This window comes from Montipora foliosa, chromosome 11, assembly GCF_036669935.1.
Source record: "Montipora foliosa isolate CH-2021 chromosome 11, ASM3666993v2, whole genome shotgun sequence".
In the NCBI taxonomy this organism is placed as follows: Eukaryota; Metazoa; Cnidaria; class Anthozoa; order Scleractinia; family Acroporidae; genus Montipora; species Montipora foliosa.
The window spans coordinates 16,614,497-16,630,402 of NC_090879.1; the positions used below are offsets into that span (position 1 = coordinate 16,614,497).

General features: G+C 35.2%; 1 protein-coding gene and 1 long non-coding RNA gene across 2 annotated transcripts in view; one reads left to right on the top strand and one right to left on the bottom strand.

Moving 5' to 3' along the window:
- The first annotated feature begins 3,293 nt into the window (after nucleotides 1–3,293).
- LOC137976744 (uncharacterized) lies at nucleotides 3,294–5,153 on the top strand. The gene is made up of 2 exons (XM_068824093.1): nucleotides 3,294–4,236; nucleotides 4,663–5,153. Exons 1-2 carry the CDS (start codon nucleotides 3,294–3,296, stop codon nucleotides 5,151–5,153), a joined length of 1,434 nt encoding a protein of 477 aa, XP_068680194.1.
- A 10,040-nt stretch (nucleotides 5,154–15,193) lies between these two features.
- The window catches only part of LOC137975771 (uncharacterized), a 2,879-nt gene continuing 2,166 nt past the window's right edge, over nucleotides 15,194–15,906 (bottom strand). Inside the window, exon 3 of the long non-coding RNA XR_011117622.1 lies at nucleotides 15,194–15,214. This is a non-coding gene — a long non-coding RNA (uncharacterized lncRNA). The remainder of the gene's footprint in view (nucleotides 15,215–15,906) is intronic.

The following is a 15,906-nucleotide window of genomic DNA, read 5'->3' on the forward strand; positions in this document are numbered from 1 at the left end:
ATCTGAAACAGAATCGTCGTCAGATGAAACAGAATCATCAAGAAGTTTTTGTCACCAGGTTAATTATAATTACATTTTGTTGCAAGAAGATGAAGAAAATATAAAAACAGATTTCACTGGTTTTATGATGCGCCTGTTAAAAGACAAACAATTGCGCCGTTTTGCTTTTGAACTGATTAAACGTGAAAATGTATTGCAAAGTAAAGATATCACAGCCACATTGATGGTAAATCCCACAGGTCATTATAGACTTTTGTTAAAAAAAGGAAATAAATTATATGATTATATGATTATTTAACAATAAATGGATACTCAAAAAGCCCCGAACCAAATATAACCTATTAATATATGTTTAAAGGAGCAGAAATAGTAAAAACATTATGTTTGAGAAAGTTAATCGAAGAATCAATTTGTGATATAATAGCTAAAAACGCCGACTACATGCATTTTGTAAGAGCCAAAGAGTTTCCTTTGTTGAAATTTGCAATTGACAACGGCTGTCATGATTGGAAAATGATCAGAAGAGTGTTTCATAAATCAGATGCTAAAATGTCTTTTTTATTCAGAGAATTTGAAAGATACAAAAATTTCTTATCCCCCGTGAGGATGATTAGGGAATAATACATAAAAATCAATTATGTAATCCTATCATATACATGAGCAAAAAAGCGGCATTTGATAAATTTATGAACTATGTAATAGTTGATGAAAAATTGCGTCTTTTCATGGAACAATTTTACCAATCGGATTTGATGTATTTAATTCGCCCACCGATGACAATTGAATTAGTATACAGCAAAAAAAAAATTCCAATGGTTAAAATAACAGACGGCATAAGCAATTTTGTTGTAAGCCCGGATATGGTAGGTTACTACGAATACGAGGAGATTCAAAAAGCTTTCAGAAGATACGGACCAGTAGATTACTACACTAATGATGACGACACCGATTATTATGATCCCAATGATTGCGATCCACCTGAGGAATAATACATAAACAAAAAATATATAGTTATATTATATGGAAGATCGAAGACCAGTTGGCCGTCCAAGATTCTACACTGCAGAAGAAAGAAGACGAAACAAAAACGATTACATGTTGCATAAAGAATGGTATTGCAAAATATGCGACAATAATCACAATTACACTCTTGCTGGCAAACATTGCCATTTAAAAACAAAGAAACATTTCAAAAATTCATTTACATATAATACGGGTTATATTTATGATAAACATGAAAATAGCAATTAATTTATTCATATCACTTCTCTTTTAAAAAAGTTAAATACATACTTCCCGTATGTGTTGAACTATAAACGCACCATATTTTTACTTAAAGAATTATTATCTGTAGATATATTATGATGAATAGTATAGAAAATATTATGAATCGGAGTTCACTCCAAAATTTAAGCAAAGAAGAATTAATCCAATTGCTTCTCCAGCAAAACAAACAACCAATTCCAGCACCAAGAACCACCAAACCAATACCGGGCTCAAGAAAAAGTGTAAAACAAATGGTGGACTATTTTGAGAGAAAGAGACTGCCGGCTCCTCCTGCTGAATGGTTACAAGAAATAGAACGATTAAACAGACCAGTGCCAGCGCCTAGGACTAAAAGACCAGTTCCATTGCCTAGGACTAAAAGACCAGTTCCATTACCGAGGACCATAATACAAGAAACGAACAAAGCTTTAAAAGGGTTCACAAAGTCTTATGAAATCAACATAAAAAACAGCAAAGACCCACTTATGCAACTGCAAAATACAAGAAAGGCTGTTGCCATCCATATCGAAAAAATATTAAAATCAATGAAAGGTCTAAAGTTTGTTGAAACACTGAGGGTCACATTTGAAAAACAACTAGGGCGAGAAGAAAAAATCATCAAAACGGCTTATTTTAACAGTCAACCACAAACAATAACAAATGACACACAAATCGAACTGGCTTTATCTTTGTCAAAACAAGTCATACTGAACAAGATTGCAGTTTGGATTTCAGAGGGATCTGGTTGGACTGTTCAATCTGTTGACAATCATTATCTCAATGTGGTAAAATATGAACCAATGAAAGGATCTTCTTATATAAAACTGCCCACAGAACTCAGAAACGGTGCAAAGGGATTGATCAACATGAAAAATGAGGATAATGAATGCTTCAGGTGGTGCCACATAAGACATCTTAATCCTCAAGACAAATACCCACAGAGAATTAAAAAATCGGATAAAGCATTTGTTAAAAATTTGAATTATTCAGGAATTGAATTTCCAGTGACTACCAAACAGTACAACAAAATAGAAAAGCAGAATGAAATTAACATCAATGTTTTCGGTTATGAAAACAAACAAAAATATCCCATTTATGTGTCAAAAGAAAAGTATGAAGATTGCATGAATCTGCTTCTTATAACAGAAAATGAAAACAAGCATTATGTATGAATCAAAGATTTCAACAAATACATGTATGATATAACAAAGCATAAAGAGAGAAAACATTTTTGCATGTATTGTCTTCAGCATTTCACTTCTGAAAGAGTGTTGAATAATCATAAAGAAAACTGTATCCAATTAAATGGAGCACAAGCAATTAAAATGCCAACAAAAGATGATAACATACTAAAATTCAATAATTTCCACAAAAAACTACCAGTTCCATTTGTAATATATGCTGACTTCGAAGCAATAACTGAAAAAATTCATGGATGTCAACCAAATGACGAAAAATCATACACAGAGGCTTACCAAAAACACACAGACTGTGGTTATGGGTACAAGGTTGTTTGTTGTTATGATGATAAATACACGAAACCAGTACAATTTTACAGAGGCGAAAAAGCTGTTCACAAATTCATGGAAAATATGCTAAATGAAGTGAGATATTGCAAGAATGTAATGAAAAAACATTTTGATAAGCCATTGAGAATGACTAAAGATGACGAAGACAAATTCAAAAAAGCTGACAAATGCCATATATGTGAAAAAGAATACAATAAAACTGATGTGAGAGTAAGAGATCACTGCCATGTGACTGGCCAGTACAGAGGATCCGCACATCAAGATTGCAATCTCAACTTCAGAATAACTGACAAAATTCCAGTGATATTCCACAATCTACGTGGGTATGACAGTCATTTCATAATGCAAGAGATCGGTGAGACAGTTAAAAATCATACATACACAAACAAGAAAGGTGAAAAGTGCCAAATGAATATAAATGCAATTCCCAATAACATGGAGAAATACATGGCTTTCATGCTCGGTCATCATCTGACCTTTATTGACAGTTTCCAATTCATGAGCTCAAGTCTTGACAGACTGGTCAGCAATCTACCAAAAGAATCATTGAAATACACCTCTCAAATATTTGAAAACGAAAAGCTTGATTTGATGTCTCGAAAAGGAGTATATCCATACGACTTCATGGATAGCTTCGGTAAATTCAATGAAAAGCTACCACCAAAAGAAGAATTTTACAGTATATTAAATGATGAGCATATCTCAGATGATCAATACAAACATGCTCAAAATGTATGGAACACTTTCAATCTAAAAAATATGAGTGAGTACCATGACTTATATCTCAAATCTGACATCCTTCTATTAGCTGATGTGTTTGAAAACTTTCGAAAGACATGTCTGCAATACTACAAACTAGACCCCTGTCATTATTTTACATCTCCAGGTCTTTCATGGGATGCTATGTTAAAGATGACTAACATTAAATTGGAGCTTATGACTGATATTGACATGTTTCAGTTTATTGAAAAAGGAATGCGTGGCGGAACCAGTTATATTGCTAACCGATACGGTAAAGCTAATAATAGATACATGAAAACATATGATGAAAAGGCGCCCTCAAAATATATCATGTATTTAGACGCCAACAATCTGTATGGTTGGGCAATGAGCCAATACCTTCCAACTGGCGGATTCAGATGGATGACTAAAAAACAAATTGACAAAATAGACTTATCCAAGTATAAAGAAGATAGCAATAAAGGTTCGATATTAGAAGTTGATTTGGAATATCCCAAAGAATTACACGATCTGCATAATGATTATCCGCTAGCACCTGAAAAGGTAAAAGTCAACAAAGATATGCTTTCTAATTATTGCCAAGAAATAGCCGATAAATCTAATGTATCAACTGGTTTAGTTCATAAACTGGTACCTACGTTAAGCAATAAAGAAAAATACGTACTCCATTACAGAAACCTTCAATTATACACAGATCTTGGTTTGAAAATAACCAAAGTCCATCGAGTACTAGAGTTCAATCAGTCCGCATGGTTGAAGCAATACATCGACTTTAATACTGAAAAAAGAACTAATGCTAAAAATGCTTTCGAGAAAGACTTCTTCAAGCTCATGAATAACAGTGTATTTGGAAAAACAATGGAAAACATTAGAAAAAGAGTAGATGTCAGATTAGTGACTGATGAAAACAAACTATTAAAAATGGCTGCTAAACCAACATATGTTAGCAGCAAGATCTTTAATGAAAATCTAGTGGCAGTGCATAAAATCAAAGAAACACTAACCCTAAACAGGCCGGCATATGTGGGTATGTGTATCCTTGATCTCAGCAAGACACTAATGTATGATTTTCACTATAATTATATCAAACAAAAATACGGCAGCAAAGCAAAATTGTTATTCACAGACACAGACAGCTTGACATATGAAATCCAAACGAGTGATGCATACCAAGACTTTTGGAATGATAAAGACAAATTCGACAACAGTGATTATTCTCAAGATTCGCAATATTTCGACAAGACAAATAAAAAGGTAATCGGTAAATTCAAAGACGAGGCAGCAGGTATACCGATCACCGAATTCGTTGGATTGAGATCAAAAATGTATTCCTATATGAAAGACAATGACAAAGGTGGAAAGACGGCAAAGGGAATCAAGAAAAATATTATTAAGAAGAACATCACTCATGGAAATTACAAAAACGTACTGTTCAACAGCGAACAAATGCAACACACCATAAAAACGATCAGAAGCAACTTGCATCAACTTGGGAGCTATGAGCTTAATAAAGTATCATTATCCTGCTTCGATGACAAGCGATATATTCACAACAATGGTATGGCAAGTTACGCATACGGTCACTATAAAATCCATTCTTCCTCTCCACAGCATTGATTCGCAGAAATATAAAACATATAGATTTCCAAAAAAAATACGAGATCAAAAAATACGATACCATTAAATGTAAAGTAGTATGGAGTAGGGTTGGAATGAGATCATTTTTCAAAATGATCTCGATCCCCCTACTCCTATACTACTTTCTACGTATGTTTCTTACCTTGAACCACTTTATGTACTTCAAACGAAAGCCATCCGTATAATTACTTTTTCTCCCCCACGCACACCTTCTAAACCCCCTTTCTCTAAAAATAATTTTCTTTCGCTCCATTCTATCTTTAAATTCCATGTGGCTTGTTTTGTTTTCTCACATTTTAACAATATTCTGCCTACTCCTTTTTCCTCAATCCTTCATTTTAACCATGAATATCACGATTATTTGGCTCGTTCACGTTTTAATCTTCATAAAACCAACCACAAGCATCAATTTGCTATCACTTGGCAGGTTCCTGTTATTTGGAATGATATTCCGTTAACAGTGCGCAACAGCCTTACATCAAGTAACTTCAAAAAAAGTTGAGACTGCAAGGGCACCCAACGACCAATTTGTTGTAAAATGTATTATTATACCCCAGTTAATGAAAATAAATGTTATTAAGGCATTTTCAGGTGTTTTTCAGTGTTGCTGGGAAAAAATTATCTGTTCCTTTTTCCCAGCAGGACACACAAGAAATTTCCCAGCCAGCTAGATAAAATTGGTTGGTTTCCCAGCCAGCTGATCAAATTTATTTCCCAGCCAGGAATTTAATTACTTAATTACTTAATTAATTAATTAATTAACGCATCCGTTTGGCTTCTTTCTTTCACAACAAAGAACAAAAACAAGATGAAGAACGGGTGGAAATGAACATGCCTCCTGTGCCCTCAAAAGGTAAGTGGGACCCACCAAAATTAGTTTTTCCTGAAGTGGAACTCTTTCTATCAGAAGTTAGAAATGACATTTTAAACCCTAAGAACTCTCGTAAACCTAAGGACAATCTCAGTAAAGAGGAACGTCATGCAATGAAAAATTGAAAATAAATGACAGGGTTATTAGGATTCAAGATAAAGGCCCTCGTTTTGTTTTATTAGACCAAAAAGAATACGCAGAAAAAATGTCCAGTCAATTAGATAACACGTTGCACTATGCTAAGCTGCCAGAACTTCCTACACAAAAGCATTTAAAATTAGTTAAAGATTGGAGTAGCAAGTGGCGCAGGGAAGGTGATGATCAGGGATGAAATCGCTGATTGGGTTACCAACACTCGGCCGAGACCTGGAACAGCTTTTGGCAATGTCAAAAACCACAAAGTCGGTAACCCGCTCCGCCTTATTACTTCTTGTTGCGGAACAGCGATTGAAAAGTTATCTGCCTTTACTGAATATTATTTGAAACCTTTAGCAGAAAGTTTGCCTTCTTTTATCAAAGATACTACGCATCATATCAATAAGATTGACGAAGTTAATCAATTAGGGCCTTTTCCAACCGGTACTTTGTTAGTTTCATGGGATGTTGTTGCAATGTTTCTCAATATTGACAACGAATTGGGGGTTACTGCAGTTAAAAATGCATTAGATGCAAGATCTGTCAAAATACCATCCACAGAATGCATTTTAGAGGCTGTGGAAATTTGTTTGGAATCCAACAATTGCCAATTTGATAACAATAACTATGTTCAACAGCACGGAACCGCGATGGGGCCCAAGAATGCGTGCTCTTATGCAGACTTGGCTATGGGCGTAATTGATCACAAAGCGAAATTTGAGGGTACAATTAAGACAATGCTTTGGTTGAGATATAGGGATGATATTTTTGATCAATGGACACAGGGTGTTGAGAAACTCCTTGAATTTACCAACTATATTAATTAACTATATCATACCATCGAATTTGGATTGGTTTATTCTGAAAGCAGCCTCAATGTTTTGGACCTTACTCTCCTTTTACAAGATGGCTTTGTTTCAACAGATATTTATTCCAAGCCCACTGATAGTCATTTGTATTTGCCCTACAATAGCTCACACCCAGATCATTGTAAGAAAGCTATCCCTTATGGAGTAGCCCTTAGAATTAGGCGTAATTGTTCCACCAACGCCTCTTTTGTGAAGCGCTTTAGTAAATACAAAAGCTACCTCAAACAACAAAATTACAATGGGAATCTGGTAGACAAACAGTTTGAGAGGGCCATGCAATTGGAGAGATCAGATGTTCTCAAGCCAAAAACAAAAACTAAAAAAAAAAAACCTTTCCCTTAGTGGTCGATTACAATCCGAGGCTACCTAATATTTCGTTGATCATTAAAAAACATTTTCACTTGCTCGAATCCAACCAAGTAGTAAGGGAAATTTTTCCTGCCAAATCCGTCATTCCAGCATACTGTAGAACAAAGAATTTGAAGGACATTCTTGCACCCTCCAAATTCAAAAGAAGTCGGAACCAAATGACCAAATCCGACATGAAAAGAAACAAAAATCGTGCGAGCTTGCCATTCATTTCAATAAATTTCCTCACAACCTTTCGGACTTCAATTTCATTGTCATTGAGAAGATAATGAACACTGATGGAGATTTAGATAACACTTTATTAAAGCGGGAGGGTTATTGGGCAGCACAATTGCGCACACTGCAGCCTTTTGGCCTCAATAAGCGCTGTGAATTCCGTTCAAAAAAACGGATCAATTTCAATGTTCCATAAAAAGCTTTTTTGTTTCCATTATAGTCCCATCTAATTTGTAGTCGGTATTACATAAATAGTTTGAATCACTTGCATAACTCTAGATTTTATTATTACATCATTACTTTTGTTTTAGTGATCAAGCTTTAGTTTTGGCTTGTATTGTACCATACAATTTATTACTTAATTGTATTCCATTACAATAGCCATTGTTAGTCTTTCAGAGACTATATAGTCTCCACTGCTGTAATAATTAGGCCATTTTATCCTTAGATTTAACTTGTACTCTATTTTAAAAAAATTTTAACTGACGAAGGCCGAAGGGCCGAAACGTTTTTATTAAATTTCCTGGACCTTCGAGAAGTTTTGTCTTCCTCTCCAGTCTATATGCAACTTTAAATACTAACTGAGGAGACAACGTGCATCCTTTTGGATCCTTCTGTCGGGAGTTTATCGTTTGGTCAACCACCACAGATATTCAATAATAATAATGATGATGATGACAACAATAACAACACTTACATTGATAATGGTAATGGAACGATAATGTGAAACACACAGCTGTATTTCTTGTGTTAGTATGATACTCTACATGTACTCCTGTCTCGAGCAGTTTGAATTTTAGGAGCCTTTTGTCACCCTGGAAAGCGAGCACAGAATTCATAATACCTAGCAACATTGTACACAAAAGCAATACAATACTTGCTAGGATAAACCTGTATTGTCTACAATAAGGCAGAACAACTGGAACCTTAAAAGAGCTCTTCATTTTACATTTTTATTGATCTCTTCAGTTACACAATTGCTATTTCCATGGTAGCCTGAAAAACAATTAAAAAGGAAATAAATTAGAGGCCAATATTAATTGGGTAGAGCCAACAGTAATGCTGATTGAGTTTTCAGATCTAGCTATGGACTCACTAATCATTGTTATCACAGGGGACCCACACAAAGGGTGAATTTAGAAGCAATGTATGAGAATAGCAAAAAGTTCTATAATTAATATTGTACTATTCTGCAATAAATATTTACACAAGATCAGGATAAACTATCTGAAATGATGTGCTGTTGTTATTATGGCTGAAAATGGCAAATTGTAGCAATTTTTACCAGAGCAACACACGTCCTTGAAATCGCTAAATTTCCCACAAGCAGCCACAATAACGACACAGCAGAACATTTCGGATGAAGGTTAGTTTATTCTCATCTTATATGCAAATATTTATCCCAGAATTGTACAATAATATGGAACTTTTTGCTATTGTCATACATTGCTTCTAAATTCAATAATACCAAGGGTCAAACACATTATGTGGGCATCCTGTGATTGTTAGTATTTGTAAAAAGTAGACTCGAGCCCCTGCAATTCTTAGATGCAGAAACCTTACGCTTAAGTTGAAACATGTTTATTTATCATGAATGTCTTTGCGGTTTGGCAAAAAAAAAAACAGCTTGAGGTAATAAGATCTATTTGTCATCATGGTGCAGAGCAGTCAACAAATTTAGCTATATATCTTTCTAGATCAACTGAAAAATTAAAAAAAAAAAATCCCTTGACTCGCCAAATATGACAGTCACATCTTGAGCTGGATTGATAACAAGATCAGTAAAATTTCTGCAGGCCATATAGGTCTAGCACTTAAACTGGTCAAAATGAATGGACTTTCCCCGTGCCATAAATTATTTTAATAAAATTTAAAATGTTACCATGACTGAACAACTGTTGAGTGTCTTCCTCCCAATGACACGGATGTGTAACCATTCACATTAAAGGAGAATTGAAACTTAATAGACAACTGAATAGAGGGCCACAAAGTAAACAAAGTTCTCAGTGCAAACCATGAATGCCCTAACTGAACCTGATGGAAGAGAGAGGGTCGTAAGAATGAACAAACAAAGAATGGCCATCGTCACAAGCCTAACTCAACCTGATGGAAGAGAGATGGTCGTAAGAATGAACAAACAATGAATGGCCATCGTCACAAGCCTAACTCAACCTGATGGAAGAGAGATAGTCGTAAGAATGAACAAACAATGAATGGCCATCGTCACAAGCCTAACTCAACCTGATAGAAGAGAGATGGTCGTAAGAATGAACAAACAATGAATGACCATCGTCACAAGCCTAACTCAACCTGATGGAAGAGAGAGGGTCGTAAGAATGAACAAACAAAGAATGGCCATCGTCACAAGCTTAACTCAACCTGATGGAAGAGAGATGGTCGTAAGAATGAACAAACAATGAATGGCCATCGTCACAAGCCTAACTCAACCTGATGGAAGAGAGAGGGTCGTAAGAATGAACAAACAAAGAATGGCCATCGTCACAAGCCTAACTCAATCTGATGGAAGAGAGAGGGTCGTAAAAATGAACAAACAAAGAATGCCCATCTTCACAAGCCTAACTCAGTTTGGCTTTGTGCAGAGACAAAGTATGACTAAAGATAATTTGTGATCGTTGAAAAGGAAAAGTAAACAATCTGCCAAGTAAAAAAGAATTAGTGCTGTTGGTCACATTAACAATAATTGTTTTGTCAATGTATGTGTTGATGACAACAGTTATTGCTGACACAATTATACATTGTAAGAACAATAGTATGTCTTAATTAAGCACTCAACCCAATACAAAACAGCTGATCATCAGAAGCATTCTCACAATTAAAACCACCATCTGACCAAAACCAACAAAGTTTTCTTAGTCAGAGAAAAAAAAAACAATAGTAAAAGCCTGCATATACGAAAATATATATTTTTTTTGTCTGGCAAAATAGGGATACTTGGATGCAGGCTTAAAGTGGGTTCTTGACAAGGTCCTATTTTCTATGTAGGAGATATAGGTATTGATTGCCAGAAAAATAAATATTTGCGATCTCAAAGTCAAACTCCTTGGTTAAAGTGTTTATTGCAATTTAACTTTTACTCACATAATCATAGAACCTACTTGATTTTAGTTCATCAAACAGGGTTTTGTATAATTATGCCAAATATCTAACAGGTTCTTACAAAAGGATCTCTTCGCAGGAGTTGTCGAGAGTAATAAATCGTCTTTCTAACGAAATAAACTAAATTAAAATAAGTGCGAATTTTTCTTGATTTTTGCCTACACGAATAAGAAAAATATGCACTGCTGTCAATTTTTTACAATTCGTTGGCTCAATTCGCTTCAACTGTAAAACATCATCACGCACTTGACTAATACAGATAACCGAAAAAAAGCATTAAAACAACTACAATAGGAGGTCTTATACTCCTCCGAAAACGCTAACAACAAACACATTGTACACCGTCGAAACTCTGGTCGAAACTGAAATCTGTGAATGAAAATACAAGTTAATACTGTCAAATTCACTCTGTTCATTTCAATTCAATGTAGACGAACATCACGAGAATCTCAGCATACAGATAAAATAACAATGGAAAGTAATCTTACATGTAAATGAGGAAAACAGCACAATCCGTGTTCGTCGATCTGTGGAACCTCCGCGCGACCCTCCGCGCGCTTTTAACGAACGACCGAACAAAACCGACACAGGTTTTTTCCGCAAGCGCAATCACTCTGACCAGCCGTCGTATGTTTGTCGTTCTCAGTCTTCAGAGTTTCTACAGCCAGCTCGGGTTGAAATGCTAGAAAAAGTCAGTAATTCCCAGGCAAAACCTCTATCAATAATAAATTTCCCAGCCAGCTCATCGGAACAAGTGTATTTTTGCCAACCAGCAAGATTCTTCCGGGGAACAGATAAAGTGGGGAACAGATTCGTTGGGTGCCCCTGAGACTGCATTTTCTGAATGCTGAGTTAGTATATTGAAAAATTGGCTATGGAACTCATTTCCCTTAATAATTCTTAGTTCTATAGTCTGATCAAGTCCCTTGGGACTAAACTGTAAACTTTGTGGACAAATTGTTAATGTTTTGTTTTTGTTTTTGTTTTTTGTTTCCTGTTATTTGAATACAATTTCCTGTTATTTGAAACAATTATACTAGGAGTACTTGTTTATGCAATTTATTTAATTATATTATCCTGTGTGTTTGTAAATTAAGTACTGTAGTCATATTTAGTTGTATAAGTATTTTAGTTAAAGCCTTCTTCTATTCATGCAAATTTTTCAAATTATGTTTGCTGACCATATGCCATTTAAGCCTCCGGCTTTGGCTGTTCTCATGTATTCCTCAGAGTCTGATGTGTAACAATAAACAATAAACCTCATGTTTACTGCGCAAAAATGGAACCAATCAACAATTGGAGTAAATGGCTACGGGAAAAGTTCCATAGCCCCATTTATTAAAAAGAATACTGCTGAATAAAATCCTAGATAAAAAGTTTGACCCAGTAAAGGTGAGGGCACTGAAAACTCCAAAGCATGTGACACCATTTGGGATGCTTTTAGGAAGCTTGCTGCGATTTTTGCTACATGCGATGTTTGGAGGAAGTGTACGGCGATTTCGCGACGCTTTAAGAACGAAGCATTCAACATTCCGGAGCTCTATTACATTCAGTCATTACTGCTGTTTCTGAACAACATGGTATAAGGGTATTAAGGACACTTTCGCAACATTTGTGAATGCTATTCTGGTCGATTTTTATAGTTTTCTATGCGTATATCGGATCATTCATAGCAGCTGGGTACAGAGCCATATATAAGAATAACACAAAAAATAAATAAAAACCCCCTTATGTAAATCGTCTCACTTATATAGCGACTACATGTACATGTCACAACCCCTTTAACGTAATACAACCTTCGTACGTGAGTATTTATAACCCCTCAACGTAAGGATTTATAATAACCCCAGAACCTAACATAGCCTTCTGATTTCTGAACAAGGATTTTAATGACCAAATCAGTGCAATTGAAACACATACATTTTTCCGTGAGCATTAATGAAAAACTTTCTCTGTACAAATCATAAAGTAAAAAATTGAAGTTTTCGAGCTTAGTGTTCGGAAATAAAAGAGTTTCATGATGTCCTGATTGTTCTAAATTTGGAGGACTTTTTGAGAACTATAAAATCTTTATTTCTAAATAATAATAATAATAATAATAGTAATAATAATTACAATAGTAATAATAATAATAATAATTTTAAACTTACAATATTTTACACTAAACTAAAAATCTTAACCAAGCCTAATTAGACAATATAAAAAATTACAACTTTATAGAAAATATTATTCGCTATACCCGTGGTGTACAAAAAGTGTTCATTTCTATAATTCATGCAAGAGGGTCCTGAAGGGGGGGTACCAATCCCATTTCCCAGCCCAATTTTTTTCCGAATCCCATTTCCCAGTTTCCAAATCCCATTCCCACTGGCATTATTCAGGAAAATCCCAGTGTTCTACATAACCAGCTCTTTTGTTTTCAAATCCTCACATTTTTTGAAATTGAGATTGGTTACCTCTTTCAAAAAGAGAAGATTCACGGCATATATTAAGGTGGTAATTTAAAATTTTATTTTCTTTGAAGGTCAAGCCTTAAAACAACATCAACAGCAACTTGTAAAATTAGATTTCCATTCTTTTTTTTTTTTAATATGTGCTAACAAAACATTCTCAATGATGCATGTTACAGTACATGTTATAAAATCATCCATTTCTTTTATGAAGACATTGTCAGGATTTGGATATAAACAAATTGAAAAATATCTACTGTAAACAAAGGCTGAAAAATGAGTCTATCCATTGTCTATCCAGAACTGTGTAATGTTAACCATGTAATGAGAAAAATACTCACGTGATGTTCTCTAGAAGAGAACCACTTGTTTGAAATAAGCAACTTTGTTCGGAACCATCATCGCTTGTGAAATTTTTTTGTCGTTTCTCCGTAGGCTCGAAATACTCATTGATTTTCTTCGGTTGTTCATTGGCTTTCAGAAGATTACAATTATGAACTAGCCGGAAGTATTTTAAATGACCTGCGGCAGTCCTTTTACAGTCGTCCAATTTCGGAGATTTCCCACATCGTAGGCATTCAGTTCTTTTTCCATCTTTCGACTGCCTTGTGTCGTTTGTCTGTAACAGAAATTCTCTCAACCTTAGAAGCGTTTTAAGCAAATTTTCGTGTTTTTCACTCCTAGAGTCAGTGGATTTATTCGTGGCAGTTGCTTTCCTGATGAAAGGTCTTACAGAGCCTTTCTGAAACATGACATGGCCTTGAATCACCTCCACAGACAATTAATGAAGTGCACGAAGCCCTCTGGAACATTTCCAATTGTTTCTTTTGTTCTAAGCACAAAGGGGGCTTTTCTAGGATTCCTCCTTCAATGAAATCGATGTAAAAGACTTCCAGGACAAACTCTGCAAATCCTCTGCGTACTCGATTCCTCTATGCCACACATTCTACGAATATTCTTCTCCACCTGGGTTACTGAACAATCCAACAGTAGTTCTAGTTTACAGTCCTCGGTGTGAACAACGACATTTTGAGCCGAAATATACTTGATTTCCACAACAACGGTGCGAGATCACGACGAGCCATCTGCTCCCGAACTTTTGATTGTACACAAGCGGATACGCATGCTCAGAGACTTTGGCTTGGTTGCAACCGCTATGCACAGTCTGCTGCTTGTCTTTCCTCACGAAGAGCGAGAAGATTTGACTACGAGGGTCTACGAGATTACTCAAACATCACTGAACGCAAGATATGGGCATCAGAATACACCAGAAAACGTTATTTAATATTTAAATAACCTTTTCTGGTGTTTTCCAAACTAAGGGAATTAGTCACTCATAGACTGAACATGCTTAAAGACAATTATCCCATTCCCAATTCATTTCTTTTTTCTCAATTCCCAGTGAGCAAGTCCCAGTCCCACTGACTCAATCCCATTTTCCCAAGGCAAAAATAGGCCAATCCCAGTTCCCATTTTACCCCTTCAGGACCTTCATGCAATCATTTGGAGTAAACACTTATTAAAATATCATTATTATGATTATGATTTTTATTACCATTGCTATAGAAATAGTAATAATAGTAATAATAATAATGATTCGCATTTATTCGAAATATTGTCATTTCCTCGACGCCAAAACTAATGTTTGTTTGTAGCAATCAACTTGATTTTTTTTATGTGCTCTGAAAAAAATAGGTGTTACAAGAAGAACCAACATGACATACTGGAATAACAGTTAGCATTAAACTTAGAAGGCTAAGGTCCAAATACACCTTAATTTTAGACCCAGAAAGGGTTATTTATTACTATTGACTCTTTGTTTAAATCAGCTGCATGAGTCGCTTTGTATATAAGTCACACTGTACTCTGTAAAGTAACCAGGCACATAGCTATGGTCAGCTATGTCATAGTTTGAAAGTGTATTTGAGTCAACAAACTTACAGGTGTTGTAGCGCACTAAGTCCTGAGAAAACATTTTCTGGGAGGTGAAATATTTCATTGTTAGAGAGCGATCTAGAAATGCAAACATGAACGGAATGTATATGAAAACTAATCAGAAACTAAGTAACGAAGTTTTAACTCATGTTAACACTACTTTTTAAATTACACTCAGCAACAGACAGCATTCGAACTAAACAAGAACAATTCCATGAACTTAATTTTAGCTTTTATTGCAGTTTCGTTCTTAGCATTCGCTGATCACAGGTTTACTCCATTCTACTTAGATAAGAGCAGTACATTTAAACCCAAATGACCTCCATGGAGCCCGCGCAATCGACTCAGAGCGATCAAATCAAAGGAAAAATGGATGACAGTGGACAATTCTTTGTGGAGTATCCACGCGCAAAGCTGTGTCATATTGTAAATTCGATTTAAACATGAACAATTCAATGAATTTCATTTTAGCTTATATTGCAGCTTCGTTCTCAGCATTTGCTGATCACGGCTTTACTCGATTCTACTTACTTAATAGATAAGAGCAATACAATTAATTCCAATTGTCCTCCATAGGGTCTACGGGAAATACTCAGCACGAAATCAAAACAAAAATAGATGACAGTGGATTTGATAGTTTCAAAGAAAAAAATTAAAAAAAAGCTAAAACAGAACACCAAGAAGCTGGAAAAATCATACAAAATCAAAAGTATTTAAACAAAGGTAAACGTTTCTCAGCGAATAATAACGCAAGAGACTGACCCTCACCA